The following is a 27,319-nucleotide window of genomic DNA, read 5'->3' as shown; positions in this document are numbered from 1 at the left end:
TATAGAGAGCAACGCATCCTTTACTGACTGCTAAGCACTGTATCCAGATGTAACTAAATACTGTAGAGGTTGTGTATGCTATATACTGCAGGACTACATGAGCTAACACTACTGGTGTCATTGATTGGAAAATTTAGTATTGATTAATTGACTCATAAGTATCACAATATATAGACTAATAAGTTTCTTTATTATGCATGTGCATAAATAAACATTACAAAAATAGACCTACAAGTTAATTCTAAATATAAACCAAAATATTGCCTTCTTGTTGTCCATTTCAACAATGGTAATCACAAAGGTGAACGTTTTCATGACAGTGAATGATTAGTTTTTTATTGCTATTCATATATGGGGGCACGGGTTGCCCAGTCATCTAAGATGCCGCGATTCGCTATGCAGAGTTGCGTCCCTTGGGCAAGCCAGAAACCTATGCTCGTGAGTCCGAATCCCGGTTTCGCCCCGATTATGTTTCTAGGTTTGTCAGCACCATACCTGTGCTCGTGGGTTTCTCCAAAGTGGTAAACGTCGGAGACCTGCATCACTTCGGGCTTTCCTCCAACATTAAGCTGATCACCACGATATAACTGGAATACTGTTAAAGGCTGCATTAAACCAAACTCACTCACTCACTATTCATAAATTTGTATGAATACAGTATTACATAATAGCGAAAAATTGATATGATATACAATGACATTGTTACCTAATTCCTATGTTGTACTGTCATCACTCTGTGTAATGTACTTAAGTTGGTTCCACAAATTTGTGATGTTGTCAATTTCCCATTACTTGCTTTTTGTTTTATCGCCATCAAACAATAGATTTTCATCCTCATATCACCACCCCATACCATTTTATTGTCCCCAAGTAGCGAAAGTCTTGACTCTTGACATGTCGTCTTTAGTCATTGGATGAAAATATTCAAATATGGTGTACACATAATTATGCCTTGATTGTTTCGTTTAATAAAAAAAATTCCCTTAAAATTAATCAAAAAGGCTGCTACTATATGTTGTGTTTCACTGGAAAAAAACAGGCAGTAATTGGGAATTGAAAACATCACAACTACTAGCCAGTAATTGAACTGCTGTCCATCCGTCCATCCTAACAATTGGTACGTGGGTGTGCCTAACTGTGATAAATGTTGAACTTGTGTTCCTTAATCAGGAATTAACATGGTAAAGGATTGAACATATTTTAAGAATATATACATTTTTACATTTACTTTTATTCATTTATTGATTCATTATTGCTGATTTAAACCATTTCTTAATTCATGAAATAAAGAAATACAGACTACAGGTACAGTGTTTTAATATCATATTTACAACCATATATACAATGAATCATGTTACAGATGGCAATGTGATAGGCCAGGACTCTGCAGGCTCCATATCCTGGCAAACCAGCGATTCCAGTTTAACATCTGTTCTGTAGAAGTTATGTAGGACTCTTCGGGTGGACTGTCTCAATTGTGGCTGAATTAAAAAGTCATTGCTACATGGCATCATTTAGACAATAATATCATGTAGGATATGACACCATGCCGACAGTGACATCATCAGGATAAACAGATGTACAGAGAATACTAACAGTTTCAGTCTGGACATGTAGCAGTTCAGTTTGGTAACGTGTCATACATTTGAGAATCTGCACTAGATATCTAAATGACATCATACAATTGACATGCTTTTCGTATAGCTGGAATATTGCCGAGTGCGGTGTAAGACAACAAACCAAACCAAAATCATATAATTGACTTCAAAATCGGCCATGACAATGCCCCTTCTGAGTCTTGCAGATAAAAAACAAAATAACCACATGAGCCGACACTTCCAGCAAAAATGCCCAACCTCTGTACAGGCATCTTTCCTGAAGACCAGAAGAGCCAACACTTCCAGCAAACATATCCATCCTGTTGTACTAGCTTCACTCCAGAAGAGCAAACCATTCCAGCAAGGATGTCCATCTTCTACTGCTGTAGACCAGAAGAGCCACCTCTTTCGACCTCATGCTTCTTGAGACACCATGCTCCAACTCACATCACTATAGACAGGCCTAAGAGAGCTTCTCCTATTCTCCTTGGTCATACCCACTGTCCACATTCTCCTCCGTTGGGTCTAGGTCTTCTGGGTCCTGAAAGTAAAACCAGGAGCAAGTGAGTGCTGTTTTACGCCAAAGTCCGCAATATTCCAGCTATAACCAGTGATAACCCACTGAACTGTAAACTATCAAGCCTGGACCAGAAAACCAGAGGTTGTAATGGAGAAACATCACAAATCATCAGGATTATCACAAGCAACTAATCGGTTACTTAACATGAAATGGAATACGACTACTGTAATATGTGGAATTCTGTAAAAAACTCTGCAAGGAGCACACTGTCCAAACAAGCAAACCTGTCTCCAGCTAGTCCCTGTACCATAAAATCAGCATCAACCTTCAGACTGGCCACCTACAGACCTGTAACTTCAGACCGGCCACCTACAGACCGGTACCTTCAGACTGGCCACCTACAGACCGGTACCTTCAGACCGGCCACCTACAGACCGGTACCTTCAGACTGGCCACCGGTACCTACCCTGGGTTCCCGAGGCTCCAGCTCATCCCCGTACTGTATGGCCAGGTCTATCTGCAACAGGATGTCGTTGATGCTCTCCTCGTCCGTGATGTCCAGGGGCAGGAACTTCACCAGGCTGTAGTCGTCCACCTGGTCAGTGAGTGAATGTTTTGATACATCACAGTCAGCAATCTCACAGTTCTATCACAGCCTGCAAATACTTGATTCTGTCCAGTCAGTGAGGGAGTGAATGTTTTGATACACCAGTCAGCAATCTCACAGTTCTATCACTGCCTGCAAATACTTGATTCTGTCCAGTCAGTGAGGGAGTGAATGTTGTGATACACCAGTCAGCAATCTCACAGTTTTATCACAGCCTGCAAATACTTGATTCTGTCCAGTCAGTGAGGGAGTGAATGTTGTGATACACCAGTCAGCAATCTCACAGTTCTATCACAGCCTGCAAATACTTGATTCTGTCCAGTCAGTGAGGGAGTGAATGTTGTGATACACCAGTCAGCAATCTCACAGTTCTATCACAGCCTGCAAATACTTGATTCTGTCCAGTCAGTGAGGGAGTGAATGTTGTGATACACCAGTCAGCAATCTCACAGTTTTATCACAGCCTGCAAATACTTGATTCTGTCCAGTCAGTGAGGGAGTGAATGTTGTGATACACCAGTCAGCAATCTCACAGTTCTATCACAGCCTGCAAATACTTGAGCCACAGCCAGGCAAACGAGAGACTGTCAGCAGTGAAGTGAATGAGTTGTTTTATGCCACACTCAGGAATAGTTTAGTAATATCACAACAGTTTGTACAACAAACTCCAGGCTTGTTGGTTAGCATAAGCAAAGAACCATTGGTGGTATGATGCCTTGCCGTACTGTGATCCTTATAAACTTGTAAAACTAAATCACACTCAAATCAGATTTGATACCTCTCTCTGTCGAGTGAGTGAGTATGGTTTTACGCCGCTTTTAGCAATATTCCAGCAATATCACTGCGGGGGACACCAGAAATGGGCTTCACACATTGTACCCATGTCGGGAATTGAACCAGGGTCTTCGGCGTGACGAGCGAACGCTTTAACCACTAGGCTACCCGACCGCCCCTCTCTCTGTCGAGATCTGACAAGACTCCCACAGGAGGTCATTTTGGGTGAACTTTTTATTCATCCAGTCAAGGCTTCGTAACTCCTTGCACAAGCAAGCGAAGCATTCAGAACAGTAAATCTTGCTTTTGTAGTTAAAGAAATTTAAGGAAATGGGCAGTTCAGAATGGATAATAATTACGGCCACATTTTGCTGTGGATATTTTACACCCTGTCATTTCAGTTGCATCTTTCAATCATCAAAATTTCTTTTAGCTGTGAGTTTGATTTCCATACTCCCCAGGGAGCTGAGAATGAGTGCACATCGATCTACTAACTGGGGTAATAATGTATCACTTTGAGCATGGTTTAGGGTGTGGACTTAGCGCATTATAAATATGCATATTATTAGTAGTATTACTCCAAACAGTAAACCTGCCCAAAGATGCTGTTCAGAGACAGATATCAAGGTATTTAAGATCTGATTATGATGAGATTGATGAAACTAAAAGCTTTTCTTATATATCAGATAAACTGTGTATCAGACAAAAATTGCTAACATGGTTTTAATGACTTCCATAAATTATGTTTGAATTTTCTTAAGTCTTGGGGGGTTAGCTTAGTGGTTAAAGCGTTCGCTCATCATGCTGAAGACCTGGGTTCGATTCCCGACGTGGGTACAATGTGTGAAGCCCATTTCTGGTGTCCCCTGCCGTGATATTGCTGGAAAATTGCTAAAAGCGGCATAAAACAATACTCACTCACTCACTCACTCTTAAGTCTTGCAACTGGGATATCTGACAAAACATTATTAGCAACTGATCAACTGGACAATATCCCTTATAACTCCCTATGTTAATCACCCTTACTCTTCGGCAATATCTTGGCGATGTACCACCAGATAGTACAGAAGATTACTCACCAGCTTCGCTACAGCTTGGTTGAGTTTCTTGAATCTGTGGCTGAATTTCTCGTCCATGAATTCTTCCTGAAGCAAGGTTTCCATATCTGGGTCCAGGTACCTGCAGAATACACCGACTTGAACAACTAACAGAGAAATTACAATGAAGCTCTGAGGATTTGTGTTTGGGTCTTGTGACTTACAATCATGGGACTTGCTTAATTGTCTACTGTCTCAGTTTTTACCGATAAAATTAGGCTTGGACCGGCAATTCATGTTACTAAAGGTTACATAGAGTACCTAATGATTGCTTTGTTGTTAAACAAAACATATTCATATAAGTATACTTTTCGAACAAAGCTTGTCCTTTTGCCAACTCGGTTTCCCCTTGTCTATTTTTAGCGCTAATAAATAACATTTCGCTACAAGGTTAAATATATATTTGCAGCGATTTAGTCTTGAAATATTAAAAAAAAGAGAGTTGAAAGAATGAAAACCACGTAATTTTCATGTTTTTTCATTCGTTGAAAGATGGGACTGACAAAACTTAGGGGGGGGACTGGTAATCTCAAAAGCCAGTCTTAAACTAGAAAGGTGTTTGCAACAGGTGCAAAAACAGAAGCAGCTCATCCCCACCTGACAATCCAGTGATTGACATCATGAGCATCGATCTATGCCATTGGGATATAATGACATCAATCAATCAAGTCAGCGAAACACAAGCCAAGGTCTCACAAACATGATACAGTTTTTAGTGTATGAACTTGAGAGTGAATCTGATCTCACCTGTCCAAGTCTTTCTTGGCCTTCTTACTGAGCAGGTCCAGTTTTGTGAGGATGTTGACGTGAGTGATCTCCATGTTCACCATCGTGGACAACGCCGTCAGCACGCCTGATGTGAACTTGGACGCCTCTATCATGAACTGGGAGTCGATGAGGAACACGCCACACACACGGAAGTTCCAGTTCTGCAAGGTTTCCACCAACTGCTTCATGGCGGGGATGTGTGTGTACAATTCAATCTGACCTGAAAAGAATCAGTGAACTGAAATTTTGATTCTCCAGGTACCTGGGCCCACTTTCACAAAGCGATCTTAGCGCTAAGACTATCGTAAGCCTATATTAAAGTATGGGAGTTACAATTACCTTAGCACTAAGATCGCTTTGTGCAAGTGGGCCTTGGACCCCGATATAGAAATCTTGCTACACGAAGGATTCATTAACAAGTACACACCTCAGAGTTTGTTTGTTTTACTCTGATTTAGTTTGTTTGTTTGTTGTTTAATGTCGCACTCAGCAATATTTTAAGTATGTAACAGGGTTCTGTGAATAATCGAGTCTGGACCAGACAATCCCATGAAAACACAAAAAACTGGCATGTTCTTAGTTACTTCTTCTGTACCACAGTCCTGATAATATAAAAATTTATCCCATTAAAACAATCAATGCACTGAAGTCCAACAGAGTTGGACTTCTGAACATGAAGGGGTATAGACCACAATCTAGAGGTTAGAAAAGGAGGTGTCCCGTATTTGAATACGACTTTCTGGATTTGGACAATTTGGTTTGCGATTTCCAGGATATCTGAGCCTCTCACTTACCAGGACAGTCAAAGATGATGTAGTCGTCTTCGACGTCATCCAACTGTTCACGGAGCCAGTCCAGGTTCTGTACCAGGTACCTGAAGTACAGACATGTGCGATGTGTCTTATCATACCTCCATGTCAGAATGATGAGATCTGATTGGTCCATGTTATCTTGATAAAATACTTTGTATCCTGCCTTGAAATGAAATAAATTTCTCGGTGTGAGAATAAATCCCTTATACCCCACCATAAGCAAGACAGGCTGCACATGGATTTCTGAGAGGATGAATAAATCCCTTATACCCTGCTTCGAAGCAAAAAGCTGCACGCCTTTTCCATGTCAATGAAAGTCACGTCACATAGCACAAGCTAACCTCCGCTCAACCAAACAGCTGTTTTCTATCAATTTTGAATTTGTTTTAATTCTTTGTCCTATGAATACATGTCGGTAAGATAAATTCATTGTAGCAGGATCACTCAGGGTACATGGGGTTTTATGTGTCAATTGTTAGGTTAGAACATTGTTACAACATTGATATATAATGTACGAACGATTAAAGATCTATATTGTGATAAAACGAGTCTTACATCGCAAAGTGCATTAAATCAGGTGAGCACCTTGATTAAAAGCATGAAAAGATTTAGAAAATATCTGTTGACAACGAGTTAGCAGTGCACATGCTTTGCAAATCCTGCAGTCGACCGAAATCTGCATGACACTTTACGAGCCGGATTTCGATTTCGGTGCGCGATTTTGATTGGACTATGCATAGACTCGTTAGTCAAGCCAAAATGTAACTCCATAATACCAGCCTAGTTCGGCAAGCGTGGAAACTGGACTTTCATAGTCAGTTAACTCACTTGCCTAGGGAAGATGGTGACAGTCTAGATATAGAGGTGTACTTACTCCATACAGAAGATCAGGCCTCCATTTGGACCAAACTGGAGGGCTTCATCCTCCATGGCATCATCAATGTGAATTAGCTCACGCACATCTGCAAGGGGAGTAAAGACATTTAAAATTGTGTCAGCAATGTTGAAACTGATCACAGATGACGAACTGGGACTATGATCGGATGTTGTCTGAATGCAACTTAAAGGTAGCTCATTCAAAGTGCTGCTTAATCTTGTGATAGGAACCTATTCAATCAGTGCTATTTAGACCCGTTAATCACAGTCTCGCATTCCGCCTCCAACACACTGCATTTGCAACGAATTACCGAAACTTGCTTTACAATAAACAATTAATGCTTTAATAAGAAAACAGGATTAATCACATACTTTGATTACCCCAATCTCATTACAATAAGATACAAGTTCTCGCTATCGCCGAGGACAACACATTACAGGTCACATCAGAACAACCTTTCGTGAACTATGACCGACCGTTGATACTACTTAATTTCGTATACTTGTTAATCCGACATAATCATATGCAACCAACATTGTCAGATTAACAGGACTTGACTGTATCTAGGTCACGTGTTACTGTTACTTTAGGTCTTCCATGCATTCTTTTAAGACATAGAGATAGTCACCTGCAAGGACTGGGTAGTCAAACTGTTCAGCAGCAGGGTCCAAGTTAACCACATGGACCGTCCGCCCCAACACCTCACAGTGCTTCACCATGTTGCTGCAGTATGTGGACTGGAACATAGGTTACAGGTTGCCATAGTTACTCCAGAGTTTCGACATCATGGCTATCAACGTTAAAAAAATATGTCAGTTTGGCTCAGCTCTTTGTTGTATACCATTGTTATTATATGCAGATTCTCATTCCTCGATCCTTTGATAGGTGTTGCTTCGTGCAGCATAGTGAGAATAGTTTCTCTATCGACCTGAACTAGACGGTCTGATGACAAACAAGGTAACGATGTGACGTTGTCCGCACAGTTTTTGTGGTAAAAAATGTTTAGGAGATAATAAGAGCCATAACGCCATACTTTGCAATACGTACTTCAAAATACCTCATAAACAAATTTTATCAAGTTTTGTGGAGAAAATGATTACAGCAAATGTGACTAAAGGCAAACAATCAGGTGCTGATGACTTGGTAAACGAGAACTAGTTATTTATGATAGTGTCCATGGTCCCGTGGTACGGTGTTGACTAATTACACAAATTTATTAGCCCAAATTAACTTAAAGCTGGTGACTTGAGGTCATCCGCTACGCGGCGCCCTGCAAAGTTCACTTCTCCCTTTATGTCTTGCTTACAGCATTTGTCATTGTGGTTTCGAATGATTTATAGTAAGCTATCTGAGGTTTGATAAAAAGGTAATAAAAATTAATATCTTCCAGTTCCACCTGTGTGGTCCAGAGGCCAGTGTAGATCTACATATTTCTTACCTTACCACTTCCAGCCGGTCCCATTACCAGCTGAGCAAACCTTGTCATAATGGCGTGTTTGTCGTTCAAAAATCTAAATATTCAATTCGATCATCACCAAGTCTTCGTAAATTCGTCAACATCGGTTTCGACACACGCCTCGTTGTTTACGTGCTCGCGACATGTTCAACTTCCGTTTTCCATGCCCCATATATAATTCACAAACTATTGTTTTGGCATTGTACAGAAACATTAGAGTTATATTATTACAGATTATATACATGAGTGATGTTATGAGCTTGTTCAACCATAATATCAATAACATTGTTTTCTCAACACATAGGCTTAAATCATTGAAAAATGTCACGTGATGAGCAGGAAGTAAGGTAAGCGGAAGGAAGAAGTGCTGCTTTGGGCGGAGGAGGGTCTCTGACTAATATTTCAACGTTTGTAGAAAGCAGATTTCAAAATGCCAGTAAGTATAAACATTCCTTACAGGAACCAGCTCTTTCTCTCATAATCAGAAGCGTATTCGTGTCCTGCCAATGATTGTGATCACTATTTCATTTCTCTGCAAATGGACGTTGACATGTTGTCCCGGGCCCACCAGGAAGACATTCACTCTTAGTCTGTCAGTTTATCATGTTCATAATCGTATTATCAAAGTTGAGTTTATCTTCCAACCATAATATTTGAGTATGCATATGAGGAATAAACGTCAAATATAATGATCAGTGAGTTATCGTATTCCGTGACATCTTTAGATATTGAAAGCATTAAAATAAATAAAATAAACTGATAAGTTAGGAAACTGGAAGAATAATTGTATTAATAATGTCAGTTTACAGAGATTTCATATTTTCATGGAATACTGATATTTAGGACAGAAGAATTTGACTAAAGTTGAATTTATGTAATTGTAATCAACTGATGAAAAGTACCTTTCCCATATGACTTTTTGAATTGCATTAAGATTGTTTTATAGCTTATGATGCCTATAATATGTTACAACTTGATATGCATGATAGAAAGAAAGTAACATTTGATATACTAAACTTGCGAAAGGGAGTGGGTCTGTAACTAAGGGAGAGAACTCATCACACCATAATGTCCCAACAGCAGAACCTTTATGTCAAAGTATTCAAGTATTGTCTGCCCCTAGGATGCCTCATCTGGATTATTTGTCGCTGAAATGATATTTTTTCTAACTTTTGAGCAATATATGGGTCTTCTCATGTCAGTGGAGGGAGCCTTGTCGTAACCCATTGGTAAAAGATTAATGAAGTCCATTGATTAGAATGCTAAAAACAGTGAAGCAGTGAAGCAGTAAACCTCAGGGATCCATGGACCTCCTAATTTTTTACACTGATGTACAGTGATCGCTCGCTATTGCGCTCTTCGATAAAGCGCTACTTCGGTTACTACGCGCGGTAACGCATGGCTCCCAAAATTTATGTACACTTTTATTACTGATAGTTTTACACAGACATAATTGTATTGTTGTTCGTTGTTCATTTGCACATAACGCTTCTCATTGCATAATCAACCGTTTATCGCTGAATGGAGTTCTAATAATCTGTTTGAAAACATCCGCGGCAAGTCCCGGAAATACGATTGTTCAACTAGTTAACTTTTCACACTATCGACCTTTGATCTTAGAAGCGCATGCATGCAATAAAAGAGAACCACAAACGAAGTTTATATTCTTAATTAGTGGGCAATCCAATTTGAGGCGACACTGTCACACACATGTAGTTGCTGTCACAACACGGCGGTCATTCATTTGTATGCCTGAAACATGGTCAATTACTCCCACTTCAGTAGGTCAAAAGAGACAACATTGACTTTATTGTTCTTTTTGTTACAAATGGCTTTGTCTTAGCAGTCTAAAATCTCCCAAATTTTTCGACATACCGGATTTGACGTAATAAGTGCCCAGGGCGCACTCAAAAATAGAAATATGGGGCTATTATTAGAATATTATTTTGATGAAAAAAACAGAGTTGAAAGATAGATTTTGTGATTTATGCTGACAGCCTGAAATGTTTATATATGACAGCTATATTTTTCCAGAATTTAATTGCCCATAATCAAGGGTGCATATAACACACGAGTGCGTATTATACGTGAACTAATTAGTCTTGTGTACATTGATCAATCGGAAGAGGTGCTAATTGATATTGTTCACCAGCCAATATATTTGCAAATATCGTGGGTGGTTATTAGAGCGGGGCGCTTATTACGTCGAATACAGTATGGGAAATATCCCTAAGTGACTGCTGAAGGGGAGGACAATCAGAGCTTCAGATAAGCTGCATATCGGGGTAAAATACGCATCAGAAATGCAGAAATACGCAGTAAAATAAAATCCCAGCGTATCAAATACGCAACGAAAATTACAGATACGCTACAAAAATAAAACTTGTGCATATCATCAAAATATTGTGAAATAACCCTGCGTATTCGATTAGCAAATAAGTTACTTATTTTGAAATTATAAACGGGCATTCTGTCAACTCAACGATGACAGTTCCATCATGATCATTTGGTATCACACTTTCTTGTGGAAGTATCGTGGTATTTTTTAGTCCTATGAAGCTCTCGAACGCACAAGACACCAGTTTGCAGGGACTAGATGAATAGAGTTTTTAAATATTTTACTTAAATACCCACATGTGTAAAAACTAGTGGGTAACAAAAATTTAAATACCCAGATAGAATTACTGATACCCAATGATGTTAAAATGCATGGGTAAAATACCTTCAACACCAAAAGCTTATCTGGAGCTCTGGTAATACTGTTAAAAGCGGCGTTAAACCAGACTCACGCCCTCAAATGGATGACTGCCTGATTATGGTTTCAAATAGTTTTTAAGATATTCATAAATTTTGACATCAAAGGATATCTGTAAAGTATGCAGAGGGATCCAACCATATTGTTCTCTGGAGAAAATGACTGTCCATTGTCGACAGATTTTTATGAACTCTAAATGTATTTACTTTTGATATATAAATTGGTCTTGTCACTAAATGGCTGAAAATTTGCCGATGTGACGTTAAATATTACCTCACTCACTCGGGAGATAATGTCAACTTCTAAGTTTAAAGCTTGCACACAGAGGAAGAGTTTGACATGTATTTTGGGTGTTGCCAGGCATATCACTCCCAGTTCACCAACCCACCCAAGCTGATTGGGAACATGGCCCTACTCCCACTGAGGACGACATACAAGGGACCAGCACCCCGGGACAGTGAGTACACTCAAGTGTCTGTCCTGGGCCCACTTGCACAAAGCGATCGTAGCGCTAACATGATCGTAACTCCCATACTTTAACATAGGCTTACAATATTCTTAGCGCTAAGATCGCTTTGTGCAAGTGGGCGCAGAAGTCTTTTATGATAATCGCAGTATTAACAATAATATCTTCAAGTCCATGATGTTGTAATTGGGTTTTATTTGGGTCAGAATAGGTTCCCAGCACCTGATGCGTATCTCAGAAGGGATTCCAGGTCTGAATAGGTCCACAGCACCTGATGCTTATCTCAGAGGAGATTCCAGGTCAAAATAGGTCCACAGGATGTGATGCTTATCTCAGAGGAGATTCCAGGTCAATATAGGTCCACAGCACCTGATGCCTAACTCAGAGGAGATTCCAGGTCAAATTAGGTTCACAGGATGTGATGTTTATCTCCGAGGAGATTCCATGTTAAAATAGGTCCACAGCACTGATGTTTATCTCTGAGGAGATTCCAGGTTAAAATAGGTCCACAGCACCTGATGCATATCTCAGGGGAGATTCCAGGTTAAAATAGGTCCACAGCACCTGATGCTTATCTCAGAGGGGATTCCAGGTCAAAATAGGTCCACAGCACTGATGCTTATCTCAGAGGAGATTCCAGGTTAAGATAGGTCCACAGCACCTGATGCATATCTCAGAGGAGATTCCAGGTCAAAATACGTCCACAGCACCTGATGCTTATCACATCATTAGCAATACCACTCCATGTTCTAATTAATGTCTGTTTACTTTGTATGTGGGCCTAATTAAGGCCTAACAGGAAGTACAATTAATTGATTGATTGAAACCCTTGTGTTTCAGCATCCGATATGGACATCATAGATGAAGCTATTTACTTCTTCAAAGCAAATATTTTCTTCAGAAATTATGAAATTAAGGTAAGTAAGTGGTTTTGTTAGGAGATTGAAACATGTATTCAAGTTAAGTTGTTTCATCTGGATTCAATTCTGCATTGATATACAGAGTATGTGGACTGTATGATGTGAAATGACCTCTAAATGCCTATTAAGAAGAATGAGACCCAGGGCTCTGCTATGATTTACATTATAGATCATGCTAATAATTGATGTGAACTATTAATCTGATTATGCAATAAGAAATTACTTTTTAGATTATCAACCCAGTCTCATTAAAATCAGATCTTAGTTCTCGCTACTGCTGTTTAGCGGTAGCAAGAACTAAGATCTGAGGACACCCCATTACGGGTAACATCAGACCGAACTTGCGCGAACTTTGGCCGACCAATGGAATGACTGACAAGAAGTCGATATTAGCAAATCAAAAGGCAGCTTTCGCATGCTTTACTGCACTAATTTCAAATAGGCGACTACGCTTCGAAACAGATTTTGACAAATTCTCAATTAAAAAATTGAAACCTGAACAAAAGAACATTCTGGAATGGCTAATAGATGGTCTAGATTGTATGGATTCAGCTGTTAAGCCTGTAACTATCGTTTGGAATACCCAGTGTTAAAGTTTTTGAGGTTGCATGATTAGGAATCACATTCCGAATGTCACTTTCATGATCTGGTAAGTGACGCTCTGATTGGTCGGATGAAAGGTCGTTCTAACATGACCCCTAATGAGATGTCCTCAGATCTTTGTTTAGCGGTAGCGAGAACTAAGATCTGATTTTAATGAGATTTATTATTAACCCCACCCATCTCTCATTGTGTCATTGAACTTTAAATCGTGTTGTTTGTCACAGAGTGAGGCGGATCGGACTCTTATCTACATCACACTCTACATCAGCGAGTGTCTCAAGAAACTTCAGAAGGTAACAGTTGTTAGGAAGACACCATCAGCTGTCATATAAGAAGTGAAAGGAAAATAGTATTTGTTTAAATTTTAGTCACATCTGACTACTGGTTTAGTATACAGGTATAGTTGCTAAAACAGTAAGGTTCAATAAATAACTTGAGAAGTTGTGTAAATATTTGTAAAGTAATACTATCAGATAAAGGAGAAAATATTTATTAGCAGTTTCAATCAAGGTACACCATACCACTGAAAGATTTAGAAGTTGGGACCGCCTCCCTGGTCTAGTGGTAGAGCGTCCGCCCGGAGAGCGGAAGGTCTGGGGTTCGATCAAAGACCACGTCATACCAAAAGACGTTTAAAGATGGTACTTGTTGTTACCCTGTCTGGCACTCAGCATTAAGGGGCTAAAACAAGGACTGGTCGGCTCGGAGTCAGTATACTGTGTCTGAGTGGGTTATTCATGTTAAACTGCGGCATGGTATCTCAGTGAGCTAGCACTATAAATCGGCACCAGTCCAGACTGGTACCAGCAGCCACACAAACACATACAAGTACATGCACGTCGCTATATAAGTGCAATAATCTTGGACGCAATGTTAAACCCAATTTCACCTCACCTTTAGAACTTGGTGATATTACTTAAGAAATCCATCAGAGAGCTACAAAACTTTGGAATATGTATCGGTTTAATTAGAAATAGATACACAAATTACAAAGACACAATCCCGATAAAATTAACCGGCAGATTTTCAAAGTAATTGAATACAGTAAATCTTTTAACCATTTGTTGCAGCCTGCGTTATTGTGTTTGGATTCTTTGAAAATGTGCCAGGTTTGGGGATTGTGTATTTGTTTGTAATTTGTGTGGCCATATCTGTTTCAATTAAAAGTGTGTACATATTCCATAGTTAGTTAGCTCTCTGCTAGTTTTCTTTGGTAGGCCTGTGATTAATGCTCCACACAAAGCAGGCTTTTGGTTATACATGTAATATGATCGAACATGTTGAAAGTTTACATGTTGATGTTGTTTTCTTTTGTCAACGAGATTGTTTCCTCAAGTGTAATTCATGTTTCTCAAGTTGTCCGTTCTCTCCACAGTGCACCTCCAGGAACCATGGAGAGAAGGAAATGTACACCCTTGGGATCTCCAACTTCCCCATCCCTGGGGAGCCCAAGTTCCCCCTCAATGCCATGTACACCAAGCCTGCCAACAGGGGAGAGGACGGTACGTAGGGGCAGAGCGTGGGGAGGGGGTCTATTGAGGTGTCTATCACAGGATTGCAAGTGATTCTACGGCATTCTCTGATTCTCGGACTTGTTGATGATTGAATGGGCAGAGCTTGTCTCTCATTGTTGTGCAGATGATGTCGGATTTCTTATCGTGTACAGGTTTTTTTGTGTTAATGATCAAATAAGCATTCTGTGAAGTTTTTATTGTTGATATATTTATTTATATGAATTGACTTCAACATATTTTTGCACTTACGGAGTTATGAATGTATAAAATGTGCACGCTTTGTGTAAATATGCCAAAGGATAGACATAGCATGTACACTGGTGTTTATGCAATCTCATTTAAATCAGATCTTAGTTCTCGCTACCGCTAAACAAAAATCTGAGGACATCCCATTAGGGTTCACGTCAGAACAACCTTTCATCCGACCAATCAGAGCGTTGCTTACCAGATCATGAAAGTGACTGTCGGTATGTGATTTCTAATCATGCAGCCTCGAAAACTTTAAATTACATTAAGTAATACGTTACCACTGTTATACCGAGGCTGTTGTCTCCCACAACTGCTGCTATAGCGAAATCTACCACAGAGATCTCAATTACCTCATGCAGCACGTGCGTAGCCACCTAGCTGCCATGTGACACCCTTCACTCTTGTCTCTTTCGTCTGCTAAGCAAGACGTGTTTTTTCTCCTGCTGAAGCGTTCCTGAAGATTTGGTGATATTTATTATAGTTTATTCTCTAATAAACTGTGCTTTTATGGGGCGTTGCGGTAGCTACGCTTGGTTATAATTTTCCCGCCAAACGGAAAATTTTTCCCGCCCTTTTTTCTATATACTTGCGGGGTTCGCGTATGCACGTTGTGTTTTACGTTTCCCCTGTTCTTGTATGTTTTGGGGGTTAACATAACTTATTTCTTTAATAAAAGTTATATGTGTATGTTATATGTTCACATTGCTCGTTTATTTTCTTGTGAAAATGCTCGTTTGTGAATCATTGTGGTGCGTGCGTTGTAACCATGTTTTGTTCTTTGTTTATAGCAAACAATCAATGTCTGACATGGATATGTCCCCAGTATCCACCCCCTCTACCCCTGCTCCTCGGAGTTGTGGGGTGTGCAGAAAGTTTTTGTCGTCCCGGGATCCCCACGATCGTTGCCCGCGGTGCAGGGTTCCTTGCGGGGACACCCGGTGCACCCTGTGCGAAGGTCTGGGGCCTGCGGAGTTTGAGCGGTACCGGCTGTACGTACAGTCCGTCTCCACCCCTGTGGTGGCTGGTTCGTCCGGTCGGGGTCCCCGTGCGGGTACCACCTCCTCGGCTGCGGCGGATCCCCTTGCGGCCCTCGGGCTGTCTGGGGATTCCGTCGCCGCATTGTTGTCGAAACTTGTGGACTCCAAGCTGGCGGCCTTATCGCAAGATAGGCCGCTGGCTGTTCCGTCCCCGGCCTCTTCGGTGGCCGCGGGTTCGGACGCGGGGTCCACCGGTACGGCGGCGGCTGCCGTGGTTACCGGTCCTTCCCCCGAACCGTTGCTTCCGCTATCGGTTAAGGACCGCGTGGCCATGGTGTATGACCTCTTCGAGGACATGCCAAAGCCCCTGCCGATACCGCGGGGAATCCACGGTTCCGTGGGTTCCTCCGAGGTATACGACGAGACATCCGACAAGGCTTTCCCGGCATCAACCTTGCTGCGCGGGATTAAGCCTTCTTTGGAGAAGGCCTTCACGGCTGCCTCCGGTCGGGGTCTCCCGTTACCTCCCCCGTCGTGGAGAAAAGGGTCTTTCCCAGTACATGACCTTGCCTTTCCCGAGGCTGGTCCTTCTGCGGAAGCCCATGTGGAGCGTTTGGGGGTCCGTGCCCCACCGGTTGCCACGGTACCACAAGGTACCTTGCAACAGCTGGACACCCTCGCTCGACACTCCATGCTGGCATTGTCTCACGGAGACACATACCTGGCTGCAGCGGCCAGTCTGGTCGAAGGTTCTCCCACGGACCGAGACCAGCGCATTTACAACTGCTTGCTCGGTTTGAATGCTTCCCTGGAGTACGTTGCCGGGGCTTCGGCCTTTATTTCCGGCACGTGCCATTTTCTTCGGCGCCAGTCGTATCTGGCTGCTTCAGGGTTGGACGCTGCCAATCAGGAGGTGCTCCTTTCGCAGCCTTGGTCTGCTCGGACCCTGTTTAATAACAAGATCCCTGGGGTTCTGAAGGAACAACAGGCCGCTGTGTCTGCCGATGCCTCTCGGCACACACTGGATCTTGTGGGGTCCTTGCATAGGCGCCTGGGTGCCGCTCCGAAGCGGAGCGCGCCCCAGGATGCTGCGTCCGGCAGGCCTAAGGGGTCGGGTCCTTCTTCCTCCGGGAAGAAGCCCCGCTCTGAGGGCTCCGGTAAGGGTTCTCAGCAGCCCTTTCGCGGGAAGAAGGGGAACTGGGGGAAGCCGAAGTCGTCTAAGGACGGCAAGGGCCCCTCCAGGTGACTCTCATTGGAGGGGTTCGTATGCCGACAGCGCCAACTTCGGTTGGCCCGTAGGCGAACCCGAGTCACTTGGCCCTGGACAGTTGCGCCTGCCGCAGCCCGTCCGGCCCCCCTCTCTGTCCCCAGTGGGAGCCAGACTCCAGACTTATTGGGAGAATTGGGAACAAGTGTTCGACGACCCGTGGGTGGTCAACACGATTCGGTACGGCTATCGGCTCGATCTCAAAGCGAATCCGCCGCTCACCGTTGCCCCGTCGGCAGGTTTCTATTCGGAAACCGATCTTCCCTTCCTCGCCGATGCCATCGGCAGGTTGGTGGAGAAGAGGGCAGTTCGGGAGTTAGCTCTACCAGAAATAACACCGGGGTTTTACTCCAGGATATTTCTCGTTCCCAAGAAGGACAGTGCCGAACTCAGAATGATTCACAACTTGAAATCGTTCAACGAGTTCTACCTGCGCAAGCCGCCCAAGTTCAGAATGTTGAGCTTGACGGACCTGAAAGCACTGATCATGCCGGCCGACTGGCTAGCTTCGATCGACCTGAAGGATGCTTATCTGCATGTTCCGATTCACTCGGATCATCACAAGTATCTCAGGTTTGTCTTTCAAGGCAGGCACTACGAGTGGGTTGTACTCCCATTCGGTCTTTCATCCGCTCCCTGGCTGTTCACCCGGTTAACCACCCCCATAGTGGGGTTCCTCCACCGGAGGGGTGTCCGGTACTTCGCGTACCTGGACGACTCGCTAGTAGCAAATCGAATGACGGACACCCTGTCACGCCATCTCGTTTTCGCACGTCGGCTCTTGGAGCAATTGGGGTGGATTGTCAATCTCCCCAAGAGCGAGTTAACCCCTTCTCAGAACTTGCAGTTCATCGGAGGTCGGTTCAACACGGTGTCCCATCGCCTATTTGTCCCCCCAGACCGGTGGCACAAAATTCAGGCGATGATTGCCAAAGTCTTAGCGGTGCAACAGACTGTTCACTTTTGGGAACAGCTGTTAGGGCTACTTGTATCAGCCCAGGACTGCACCGAACGGGGTCGTCTCCAACTCCGCCCGCTGCAACGGTTTTTAATCCAGTTGTTAGCAACGGAGGTGAACAGTGCGACCGTCGCCCTCCCGGATCGGCTCCGACCGCATCTGGAGTGGTGGACGCTCCCTTACAATGTCTTATCAGGAGTCTCTATGCGGCCCTACCGGGCCACGTTGAACCTGTATACAGACGCCTCTCTAGTGGGCTGGGGCGCCCATCTGGAGGGGGAGGTGAGCTCGGGGCTGTGGTGCGTAGACGAACTAGGTCTTCACATCAATTGTCTCGAGTTCAAGGCAGTGATCAACGCAGTCAATCACTGGAAGCATCGTCTCGTCGACGCCCGGCTCATGCTGGCGACCGACAACACGACGGTAGTGTCCTATGTGAACAAACTGGGGGGAACCCACAGTCACTCGCTACTCGATCTCACGTTCGAGTTTTACGCTCTGGTGGACAGTGTCCCGTGCCAGATACGCGCCCGTCACATCCCAGGTGTGCGGAACGTACTGGCCGATGCTCTATCGAGGCCTCAGGATCCGAGCCCCACAGAGTGGATGCTGAACCCAGTAGTGTTTCAGTGGCTGTGCGAACGTTTGGGTCGTCCGATGGTCGACCTGTTCGCAACACGGTTCAACAATCAACTCCCGTTGTTTGTATCACCAGTCCCGGACCCGAGGGCCATCGATCACGATGCTCTCGCGTTAGACTGGACGGGCTTGGACGCTTATGCTTACCCGCCGACAGCGTTGATACCACACATTCTAAGCCGGCTTCGAGGAGTTCGCTGTCGAATGTTACTGATCGCGCCCATGTGGCCGAACAGATCGTGGTACCCCGACTTGCTGACCCAGGTCACGCAGTCGCCACTTCCACTGCCTGTGAGACCGGATCTCTTGATCCACCCTCACACCCGTCAGCTTCATCCAAACGCAGGGCAGTTCAATCTGCACGCGTGGATGTTGTCACCGAGCGTCTGAGGAGTAAGGGTTTTTCTCGCCGGGCGTCTCGGGCATACGTTAGTATGCATCGTGATTCTACCCAGAAGGTGTATAATGCACGTTGGGTTATTTTCACGAAGTGGTGTTGTAAACATCACATTCATTCGCCAGATAAGGTATCTGTGCAGGATATTGCTCGTTTCATGTCTCACTTGCGAGAGACCCGGAAACTCTCCGGGGGTTCCATTGCCAACTATGTTTCGTCCGTTGCTACGGTACGGGACGTTGCTATGGGTACCAGTCTCTCCAAAGAGCCGGTGATACGGGGTATTATCAAGGGTTTCAAACAGCACGATCTTAAGAAGGGCCGCCTTCGGGCACCGGCCTGGGATCTTTCCCTAGTGTTGCAATCACTTACGGAAGCTCCGTATGAACCCTTGCATAGTGCTTCGTTCCGGCATGTGACTTGGAAAACAGCATTTCTCCTCTCCTTTGCCACGGCGGCACGTGTATCCGAAATTCATGCACTCGATGTCGCCAAGGTACGATTCGATAGGGGTGACGAAGGAGCGGTCCGCCTGGGCCTGCTCATGGGCTTCGTCGCCAAGAATCAGAGAGTCGGGCAAACGGAGAGAGAATTCACTGTAAGATCCCTCAAAGAAATCTTACATCCTGCTGATACTGAGGACAGAGCGCTGTGTCCGGTTAGGGCCCTTAAGTATTATCTTAAGGCTTCGAATGAACGTAGACAAGGGCGTGACCGTCTGTTCATATCGTGTAACCCTAATCGCACGGTTGACATAACACGCAACTCGATTGCGTTGTGGCTTCGTTCTGTCATCAATCTGGCGTACCGGTCTCGGGGGTTACCGGTAGCGGGGTCAAACCCGCACGAGATCAGGGCGCTAGCGGCAACATTTGCCCTACACTCGAATATCTCTGTTCACAGAATATTACGAGGTTGTTACTGGCGTTCTGACTCGGTTTTTGCCAATCATTACCTCAGAAAGGTTTCTGATGAAGACGTGGAGGGGGTGCACCGTCTTGGGCCGCTGATCGCGGCACAAGCGGTCATCTAGGGGGTGTGTCCAGCGCAATTCCAAACTCCGCAGTCGTCAGTCCTTGCACGGTGGTCAATCTGGGTCGTCTCCAATGTTCCCACGCCGTGGGTACAGGAGTGGGGGTCCTGCAAACCAGCGCACTCACACCACAGGTGAGGCGGCTTTTTGTGTGTTTTATCCTTATTTGTATTTTGACAATTATTCATTTAATTGTCTGTCGTGTATTCCAACCTTGTGATACCTGCTTACGAATACTGGAATTAGGTCACGCGCCTAATGCATACTTTAAGTAGGCTTGCTCTGGGATATACGGTCTGAAGGAAATTAATTTTCGACTGTTTAACCTGATCTAAGATTAAGCTCACGCGGATACAGTGTTCCCATCCGCTGCGGCGATGAAATACCTATCCAGTGGGGCCGTTTGGAGTCACCAATCGTTTTGGCAATGACGATTGAGCCTTACGGTATGCGCTTGACAGTGCTTTGGTATTCCTATAGGGTAACGCCTAGCTAGGTGCATGCGCATCGAGTGCTTCCGCCTTGGTGTTTACTTCCGCTGGTCGGAAGGAACGCTAGCAGTCAGGATTCGGGTTGTCGGTGCTCCCCACCGCCTACTGTGGTAGTCAGCCTCGGTATAACAGTGGTAACGTATTACTTAATGTAATTTGTAGAATTTTCCTATTCGGAATATTCTATAAGTAATACGTTACCACTGGGCTGCTGCCCGCCCGTCCGTCCCCCGAGCACTTGCTCTCGCAGGAGACAAGAGTGAAGGGTGTCACATGGCAGCTAGGTGGCTACGCACGTGCTGCATGAGGTAATTGAGATCTCTGTGGTAGATTTCGCTATAGCAGCAGTTGTGGGAGACAACAGCCTCGGTATAACAGTGGTAACGTATTACTTATAGAATATTCCGAATAGGAAAATTCTACAAAACGGGGTATTCCGAACGATAGTTACGGGCTTAACGACTGAATGTATACAATCTAGACCATATATTAGCCGTTCGAGAATGTTCTTTTGTTCAGGTTTCAAATTTTTAAGCGAGAATTTGTCAAAATATGTTTCGAAGCGTAGTCATCAATTTGAAATTAGTGCCGTAAAGCACGAGAAAGCTGCTCTCTATTTGGCTAATATCGACTTCTTGTCAGTAATTCCATTGGTCTGTCAGAGTTCGCGAAAGGTCGGTCTGACGTTACCTGTAATGGGATGTCCTCAGATCTTTGTTTAACGGCAGCGAGAACTAAGATCTGATTTTCAAGAGATTGGTGTTTATGTTTATACATCCAAAACGAAAAATGTTGGAGTCTGTTCTTAAGTGATGTGTGCGGTGGGGATCTGTAGGTGTGGGTGGGATAGTGTGTGTTGTGAGGGTGTTGTATATTCTTAAGTCTATTCTTAAGTGATTTATGTAGCTAACCATGCTAACGTAGGTATTCATGATTTGTGATTGTGTTGCTAGACACAATGCGAGCCTACTTGCAACAAATTCGCCAGGAAACGGGACTCCGGCTGTGTGAGAAGGTGTTTGATGCTGCCACAGACAAACCAAGCAAGGTGAGTGAACTGTCCACCATCCTTAAATATGTAGAGAATAACCTATGAGCTACAAGGAATTACCGATATCTATTGACTGAAGGGATGATGGTAGCCCTGAGGCTTTTGAGGGACTTGCAGCATACCTTCACGAGGGACAAACAATCCATCAGTCATTTGGTATTTTACTTATTGTCATTGAAGGTAGATATTTATGGGATAGAGATTCCCTATATCTATGCTGATTCTGGACTAGGATATGTTACCAACAACATATGCTGGTCGTGAGAGGCGACCAAATAAATTGTGTGCTCAGACTCATTGACTTGGTTGATTGTATGTGATTGTACCAGATGTCATTAATCTTTGCTTACAATATCGATCACTGGATTGTCCGGTCCATACTCGATTTTAAACAGACAGCTGCCATATACCAGGATGTGAAATCTCTGTGGAAATACGGAAAATCCCGGCCGGGGGGGGGACTAGTCCTCGGAAAAAAATCTTCTTCCCCCTTGTGTCAGGGGGAGGGGTGGGTGAAGTTTATGGCAGTATTGCTCCCAGACCTGGCCTGTAGCTGGGTGCGCGGAAGCTATGCTTGATTTTTTAACTTTTACTGCATCTGCCATCTTTGTTTATTTGACTTGACTTTTGCCATTGACTTATTACATTTCTTAGTGTGAATGTTGTCCAAACTGCACGAAATTGCTTAAAATGCAATCAGACGCACCTAGAGTTTTCCTCATTTTGGGGCAAAAACTGCTCACATCCCTGCTTATAGCTGGAATAACAAGCCTCCACAAAACAAACAAAACATGTCGTGGCCATTGGTCACAACCAAGATTCACCCTGATTATGAGTCTTGGGTTGTCGGCACCATATTGTATCCCTCCACCTGTCCATTGTTAATTATATTCGTCTGTCACTCAACTGGGGGTAATGGATTGATCCGTCTGAAAAGTGTGCCAGTGTAGGATATACAGTGCACTGTTTATTTAGTAAACCTCTATACATGTACTAATCTCCTGCTCACTCACCTTCAAATACCTATACATTGGAGGGGAACCTTTTTAAGGATTTAATATCAAGAACAAAAATACCGTGAGTGCTTTCATAGAGGTTCTCTTCTTGTTTTCCATCCTGGAATCCTTGTTCGAAGGAAGATTAAGGGACGGACTAGTTTGAACAGTTTAAAAATATGTTTGTATCCAATGTAAATGTAAATGTAAATGTTTGCTGTAGGATTCACAACATACATTTGTACGCTTTTCTAATTGGTCGACCTGGAGCCACCAGTATGCACATAGTATGACTGATAAAAAATGATGAAGGGATGCAGTAACTGCAGCTGCACCAGACCCGTGCTTGTGGGTTTCACCCAAGTCATAACAATCTGCAACATCATCACTTAAGGACCAGTGAAGATCCGGGGTAGAATAGGTCTTCAACAACCCATGCTTGGGGTTCTATTCCCCACAAAGGTGCAATGTGTGAAACCTGTTTCTGGTGTCACCCGCCGTGATATCGCTGGAATATTGGTAAAAACAGCAAAAAAACAACTCACTCACTCCTTAATTCACAATGTTGATATCTTTCTTTCCAGTGGTGGCTGTGCTTTGCCAAGAGGAAGTTTATGGACAAGAGTCTATCCGCTCCAGGATACTAACACAACAACCAGACTATAATATTCCTTGACTAATGTATATCTGCTGTCACTCATTATTGTCACTGCCTCTTCCACTGCATCAGTTGCCATGGCAACATGCTTAACCTCAATAGTCACGATTACTTTAACCAAATTAAGAAAATATATCAAGAAAATTATGGGAAATAATATTAGGTTATTTCATGTGGTTTTAGAAGGAAAATGTTTCTATATTATATAAACGATCCATGAAACGGTTATTTACGGGACTTGACAGAAGCAAGAACACAAGATGGAAATGTCTTTCATTCCTTGCATGTTTGTATTGTACATGAGGTGTTTATGTCACATTAAACATTATTTGTAATGTAGCGTTGTTGTTGTTGTTTTGTCATGTCAACATGGACGTCAGAACTTCTGGTAGCTGGTCGGAGTTTTGTCACAGCATGGATTCTGCCCCTTGGTACATGACAGATTAACTATAGTAATATGAAAGAATTGGGTGTTCTTTAATGTGTCTTTTACGTAGTACAGTCAAGTCTCGTTAATCCGACATTGTCTGTTGCATATGATTATGTCAGATTAATGAGTATGTCAGATAAACAAAATTAAGTTGTATGATCCTTCATTATTCGAAAATTCGACACCTACACAATAGATAACGATACAAACACTAATTGTTCATTAATTGTTTATTGTTAAGCGAGTTTATCTCTGCAGCCGTTGAAATATGCAGCTATCAGCCAACTCGTCTCGCATCAAAACACGGGCTGTGTACTCGCGGGCAGATGACCATGGAGTACGCTGATCACTGTGTTGGATTAACGTGACTGATTAATGACTGATTTCGGTAATTTGTTTCAAATTAGGTGTGTCGGATTCGGAGTGTGAGACTGTCAGTTAATTGGTCTAAATAGCACTGATTTAATTGGTTCCCATCATTAGTGTCGGATAAAGCCGATTGTCAGAATAACGAGTGTTGGATTAACGAGACTTGACTGTATATGACGCAGAAATACACACGGTAATAATGTCTTTAACATATAATATCATGCTTAAAATAATTGAAGTTTAAGACACATTGCTATTCACTGTAGTCACTTAAGTCAACAATAGTCTTGGTTCTCAGGCACCGCCCGCATCATCTTAAAGTCTGCCGCACGTTCCGTTTTTATTTCCATTTTTAAAAAAACAGTAAAAAATCCTAATATTTCAAAACAATGCGATCCACTACTGTTGGGTCCACACAGTTACTTCCCTTTACATGTGTTCTGCTGTACTGCGCATCTCGAGCTATGGTCATGGTGGCGATTGGAGTTAGTATGCTTGTTAATGTAGGGAGGCCCATTCCCAGGTTGATGGTACACAACTGTTTATTTGGTTACATGCTAGTTTGAACAAGCCTAAAAAAAAAAAAACGCCCGCACTATATTTTCAAAAGTTATTGCCTGAGTACCAATTCTTTTATTTTTTTAAACTCAGGAGAACAGCCCCAAATCATTGGAAGCGATGCCGGTCTACATAAACTCTCACACATGGGGAACCCACCGTCTAAAGATTCAGGGAATGTAATGCAATAGTTTTTGAGCCATTGAACACAGAATCAACGTACAGAGCCCACTAAAAGTACTTCCTCCTTGGTGTGGGGCGGTTGGGTAGCCTAGTGGTTAAAGCATTTGCTCGTCACGCCGAAGACCTGGGTTGAATCCCGACATGGGTACAATGTGTGAAGCCCATTTCTGGTGTCCCCAGCCGTGATATTGCTGGAATATTGCTAAGAGCGGCGTAAAACCAAACTCACTCACTCACTCCTCCTTGGTGTCCTCATTTGCATATTTAAAGGATTGAGGATTGCGCCCCCTATGTTAGTGGGCTCGAATCCTGGTTCACCCTGATTATGTTTCTAGGTTTGTCAGCACCATACCCATGCTCGTGGGTTTTAACCAAAGTGGTAAACATCTGAGAACTGCATCACTTCAGGCTTTCCTCCCACATTAAGCTGACACGCTGTGATATAACTGGAATACTGTTAAAAGCGGCGTTAAACCCAACTCACCCAAACCTTACTCTGTGAGAGATTGATGTGCAGGGTCTTCCTGGATCTACTGCATCCTATATGCATACAAATAAAGAATGGACACAAATAATATCCACTGTAAGTCTCACACGATGCAGGCTGCCTCCATGGTCTAGTGGTAGAGCGTCCGCCCAGAGAGTGGAAGGTCTGGGGTTTGATCCCCGGCTGCAACATACCAAAAGACGATAAAAGATGGTACTTGTTATCCTGCCTGGCGCTCGGCATTAAAGCACTAAAACAAGAACTGGTCAACTCGGAGTCAATATACTATGTCTGAGTGCAGTATTCATGTTAAACTGCATGGTATCTCAGTGGGCTAGCACTATAAAAATGAGCCTGTACTAGAACAAACAGCCACGCACGCACACACAAATAAGTATGGATAGTGGAATGACATCTTCCCGAGGCAAGGGCGTTAACTGACTATAAAAGTCCTGTTTCAACTCTTGCCAAACTAGGCTGGAGTTTCTGAGTTACATTTTGGCAAGGAGTCAATGCATAGTCCAATGAAAATCACACATTGAACTAGACATCTAGTTCGTAAAACAACATGGATTTCAATGTACAGATTTCGGTCGACTGCAGGATTTGCAGAGCATGTTTACCGCCAACTGGGCATCAACAAATATTTGCAAATCTTTTCATGTTTTTAATCATGGTGCTCTTGAAAGTGATTTGATGCACTTCGTGGAGCAAGACCCATTTTATGACAATATAGATCTTGATTATCTATCAGATCCTCTTGACTTGGTGCCACCATTTTTCTGATTGGTCAATATTATGGACATAGAAGGGACTCGTAATCGCCACAGGCGGTGCTACGATCAAGTCTGGAAATTCCAACCTTGTTCGGCAAGGGTGGAATCTGGACTTTAATAGTCCATAAACTCCCTTGCCTCGGGAAGATGTGGAATGATTGAAGAAGAATACAGTCAATGCTGTAACGAAGTAACGACGAGGAATGGTATTTTAAAATATATGTACTTATATCCCAGCAAGAGTAAACTTTGATAAAAGGGATAATGACAGGATAAGATTTGTGTACAGAAAACCGTTAAAACGTATCAAACAGATTAACATTTCAAAGACTAATACTGGCTGGTATGAATGATGTATGAATATGAGTAATAATCTACACCATCAGGTACAATACCCTTTTGATCCGTTTAGGCACCTAAAGACCTACCGTAACATCTGATATGCCATGACATAACTGAAATATGATTAAGAGCAGCATTAAACTCAACTCACTCACTCACCCACTTACACACTATTTAACATTCAAAATTTCTGAGAAAAGAAATTGATGATTTTGTACCACAGAACTTATACTATTTACATGCAAAAACATACATGAAATAATCAAGTGCATCTTAGTGCAATCTGTGAATCCTTTATTTAATTGTATCAGCCGCCATTTTAACAAATGCAAAACATCAACAAAGCATGCTTTTCCAGAAAAAAATGATTTACAGATCAAAATATTTTCAGAAAGAAACAAATACAAATACTCGATAGATCAGAATTATACATGAGGTCAGGTACAAAATGTCAAAGAATTATGTTCTGAAATTTAAACTAAAGGAAACATAAGCACATCGATGAACAAGTTTCTATTCAATGATGGAGCTATCTTTCATTGTCTGTTCACTGTACTAAGTTGAAAATAATAATATTGCTTTTCAAATGTAAAAAGGCATCATTAGTGTAGTGTTTGATTAGATTTAGGAAACTACACTTTCTTACATATGAATGTATACATGTAATTCTTTTTGTGACTAGTGTTCATGTG

The 27,319-nt window shown here is 42.9% G+C and overlaps 3 protein-coding genes across 3 annotated transcripts; 2 read left to right on the top strand and 1 right to left on the bottom strand.

Moving 5' to 3' along the window:
- Positions 1 to 230: 230 nt before the first annotated feature.
- LOC139456565 (GPN-loop GTPase 3-like) lies at positions 231 to 8,660 on the bottom strand. Its single transcript, XM_071238350.1, has 8 exons — positions 8,492 to 8,660; positions 7,682 to 7,790; positions 7,051 to 7,138; positions 6,159 to 6,238; positions 5,344 to 5,584; positions 4,579 to 4,678; positions 2,585 to 2,713; positions 231 to 2,139 (listed from the first exon to the last, which is right to left on the bottom strand). Exons 1-8 carry the CDS (start codon positions 8,537 to 8,539, stop codon positions 2,077 to 2,079), a joined length of 858 nt encoding a protein of 285 aa, XP_071094451.1. The 5' UTR covers positions 8,540 to 8,660; the 3' UTR covers positions 231 to 2,076.
- Positions 8,661 to 8,840: 180 nt separating this feature from the next.
- LOC139455894 (actin-related protein 2/3 complex subunit 3-A-like) lies at positions 8,841 to 23,821 on the top strand. The gene is made up of 7 exons (XM_071237440.1): positions 8,841 to 8,945; positions 11,625 to 11,721; positions 12,571 to 12,647; positions 13,478 to 13,546; positions 14,629 to 14,755; positions 21,732 to 21,826; positions 23,409 to 23,821. The coding sequence occupies exons 1-7, from the start codon at positions 8,940 to 8,942 to the stop codon at positions 23,469 to 23,471; spliced, it is 534 nt and encodes a 177-aa protein (XP_071093541.1). The 5' UTR covers positions 8,841 to 8,939; the 3' UTR covers positions 23,472 to 23,821.
- Positions 15,426 to 17,239, top strand: LOC139455893 (uncharacterized). Its single transcript, XM_071237439.1, has one exon. It carries the CDS (start codon positions 15,710 to 15,712, stop codon positions 17,237 to 17,239), a length of 1,530 nt encoding a protein of 509 aa, XP_071093540.1. The 5' UTR covers positions 15,426 to 15,709.
- Positions 23,822 to 27,319: the final 3,498 nt, after the last annotated feature.

This window comes from Haliotis cracherodii, unplaced genomic scaffold (assembly GCF_022045235.1).
Source record: "Haliotis cracherodii isolate W230 unplaced genomic scaffold, xgHalCrac1.p SCAF_11, whole genome shotgun sequence".
Classification (NCBI taxonomy): Eukaryota; Metazoa; Mollusca; class Gastropoda; order Lepetellida; family Haliotidae; genus Haliotis; species Haliotis cracherodii.
The sequence above is the reverse complement of the archived record's forward strand: the minus strand, read 5'-3'. Positions and strand labels throughout refer to the sequence as shown.

Bases quoted from the DNA above. Each gene is read 5' to 3' on its own strand.
- LOC139456565 (XM_071238350.1), bottom strand. From the start codon at position 8,539: ATGACAAGGTTTGCTCAGCTGGTAATGGGACCGGCTGGAAGTGGTAAG. The intron at 7,791-8,491 runs GTAAGAAATATG...CCTATGTTCCAG, and splicing joins GACCGGCTGGAAGTGGTAAG to TCCACATACTGCAGCAACAT. The intron at 2,714-4,578 runs GTGAGTAATCTT...CTCACTGACCAG, and splicing joins ACCAAGCTGTAGCGAAGCTG to GTGGACGACTACAGCCTGGT.
- LOC139455894 (XM_071237440.1), top strand. The intron at 11,722-12,570 runs GTGAGTACACTC...CTTGTGTTTCAG, and splicing joins GGGACCAGCACCCCGGGACA to CATCCGATATGGACATCATA. The intron at 14,756-21,731 runs GTACGTAGGGGC...TTGTGTTGCTAG, and splicing joins TGCCAACAGGGGAGAGGACG to ACACAATGCGAGCCTACTTG.
- LOC139455893 (XM_071237439.1), top strand. From the start codon at position 15,710: ATGTTCACATTGCTCGTTTATTTTCTTGTGAAAATGCTCGTTTGTGAA.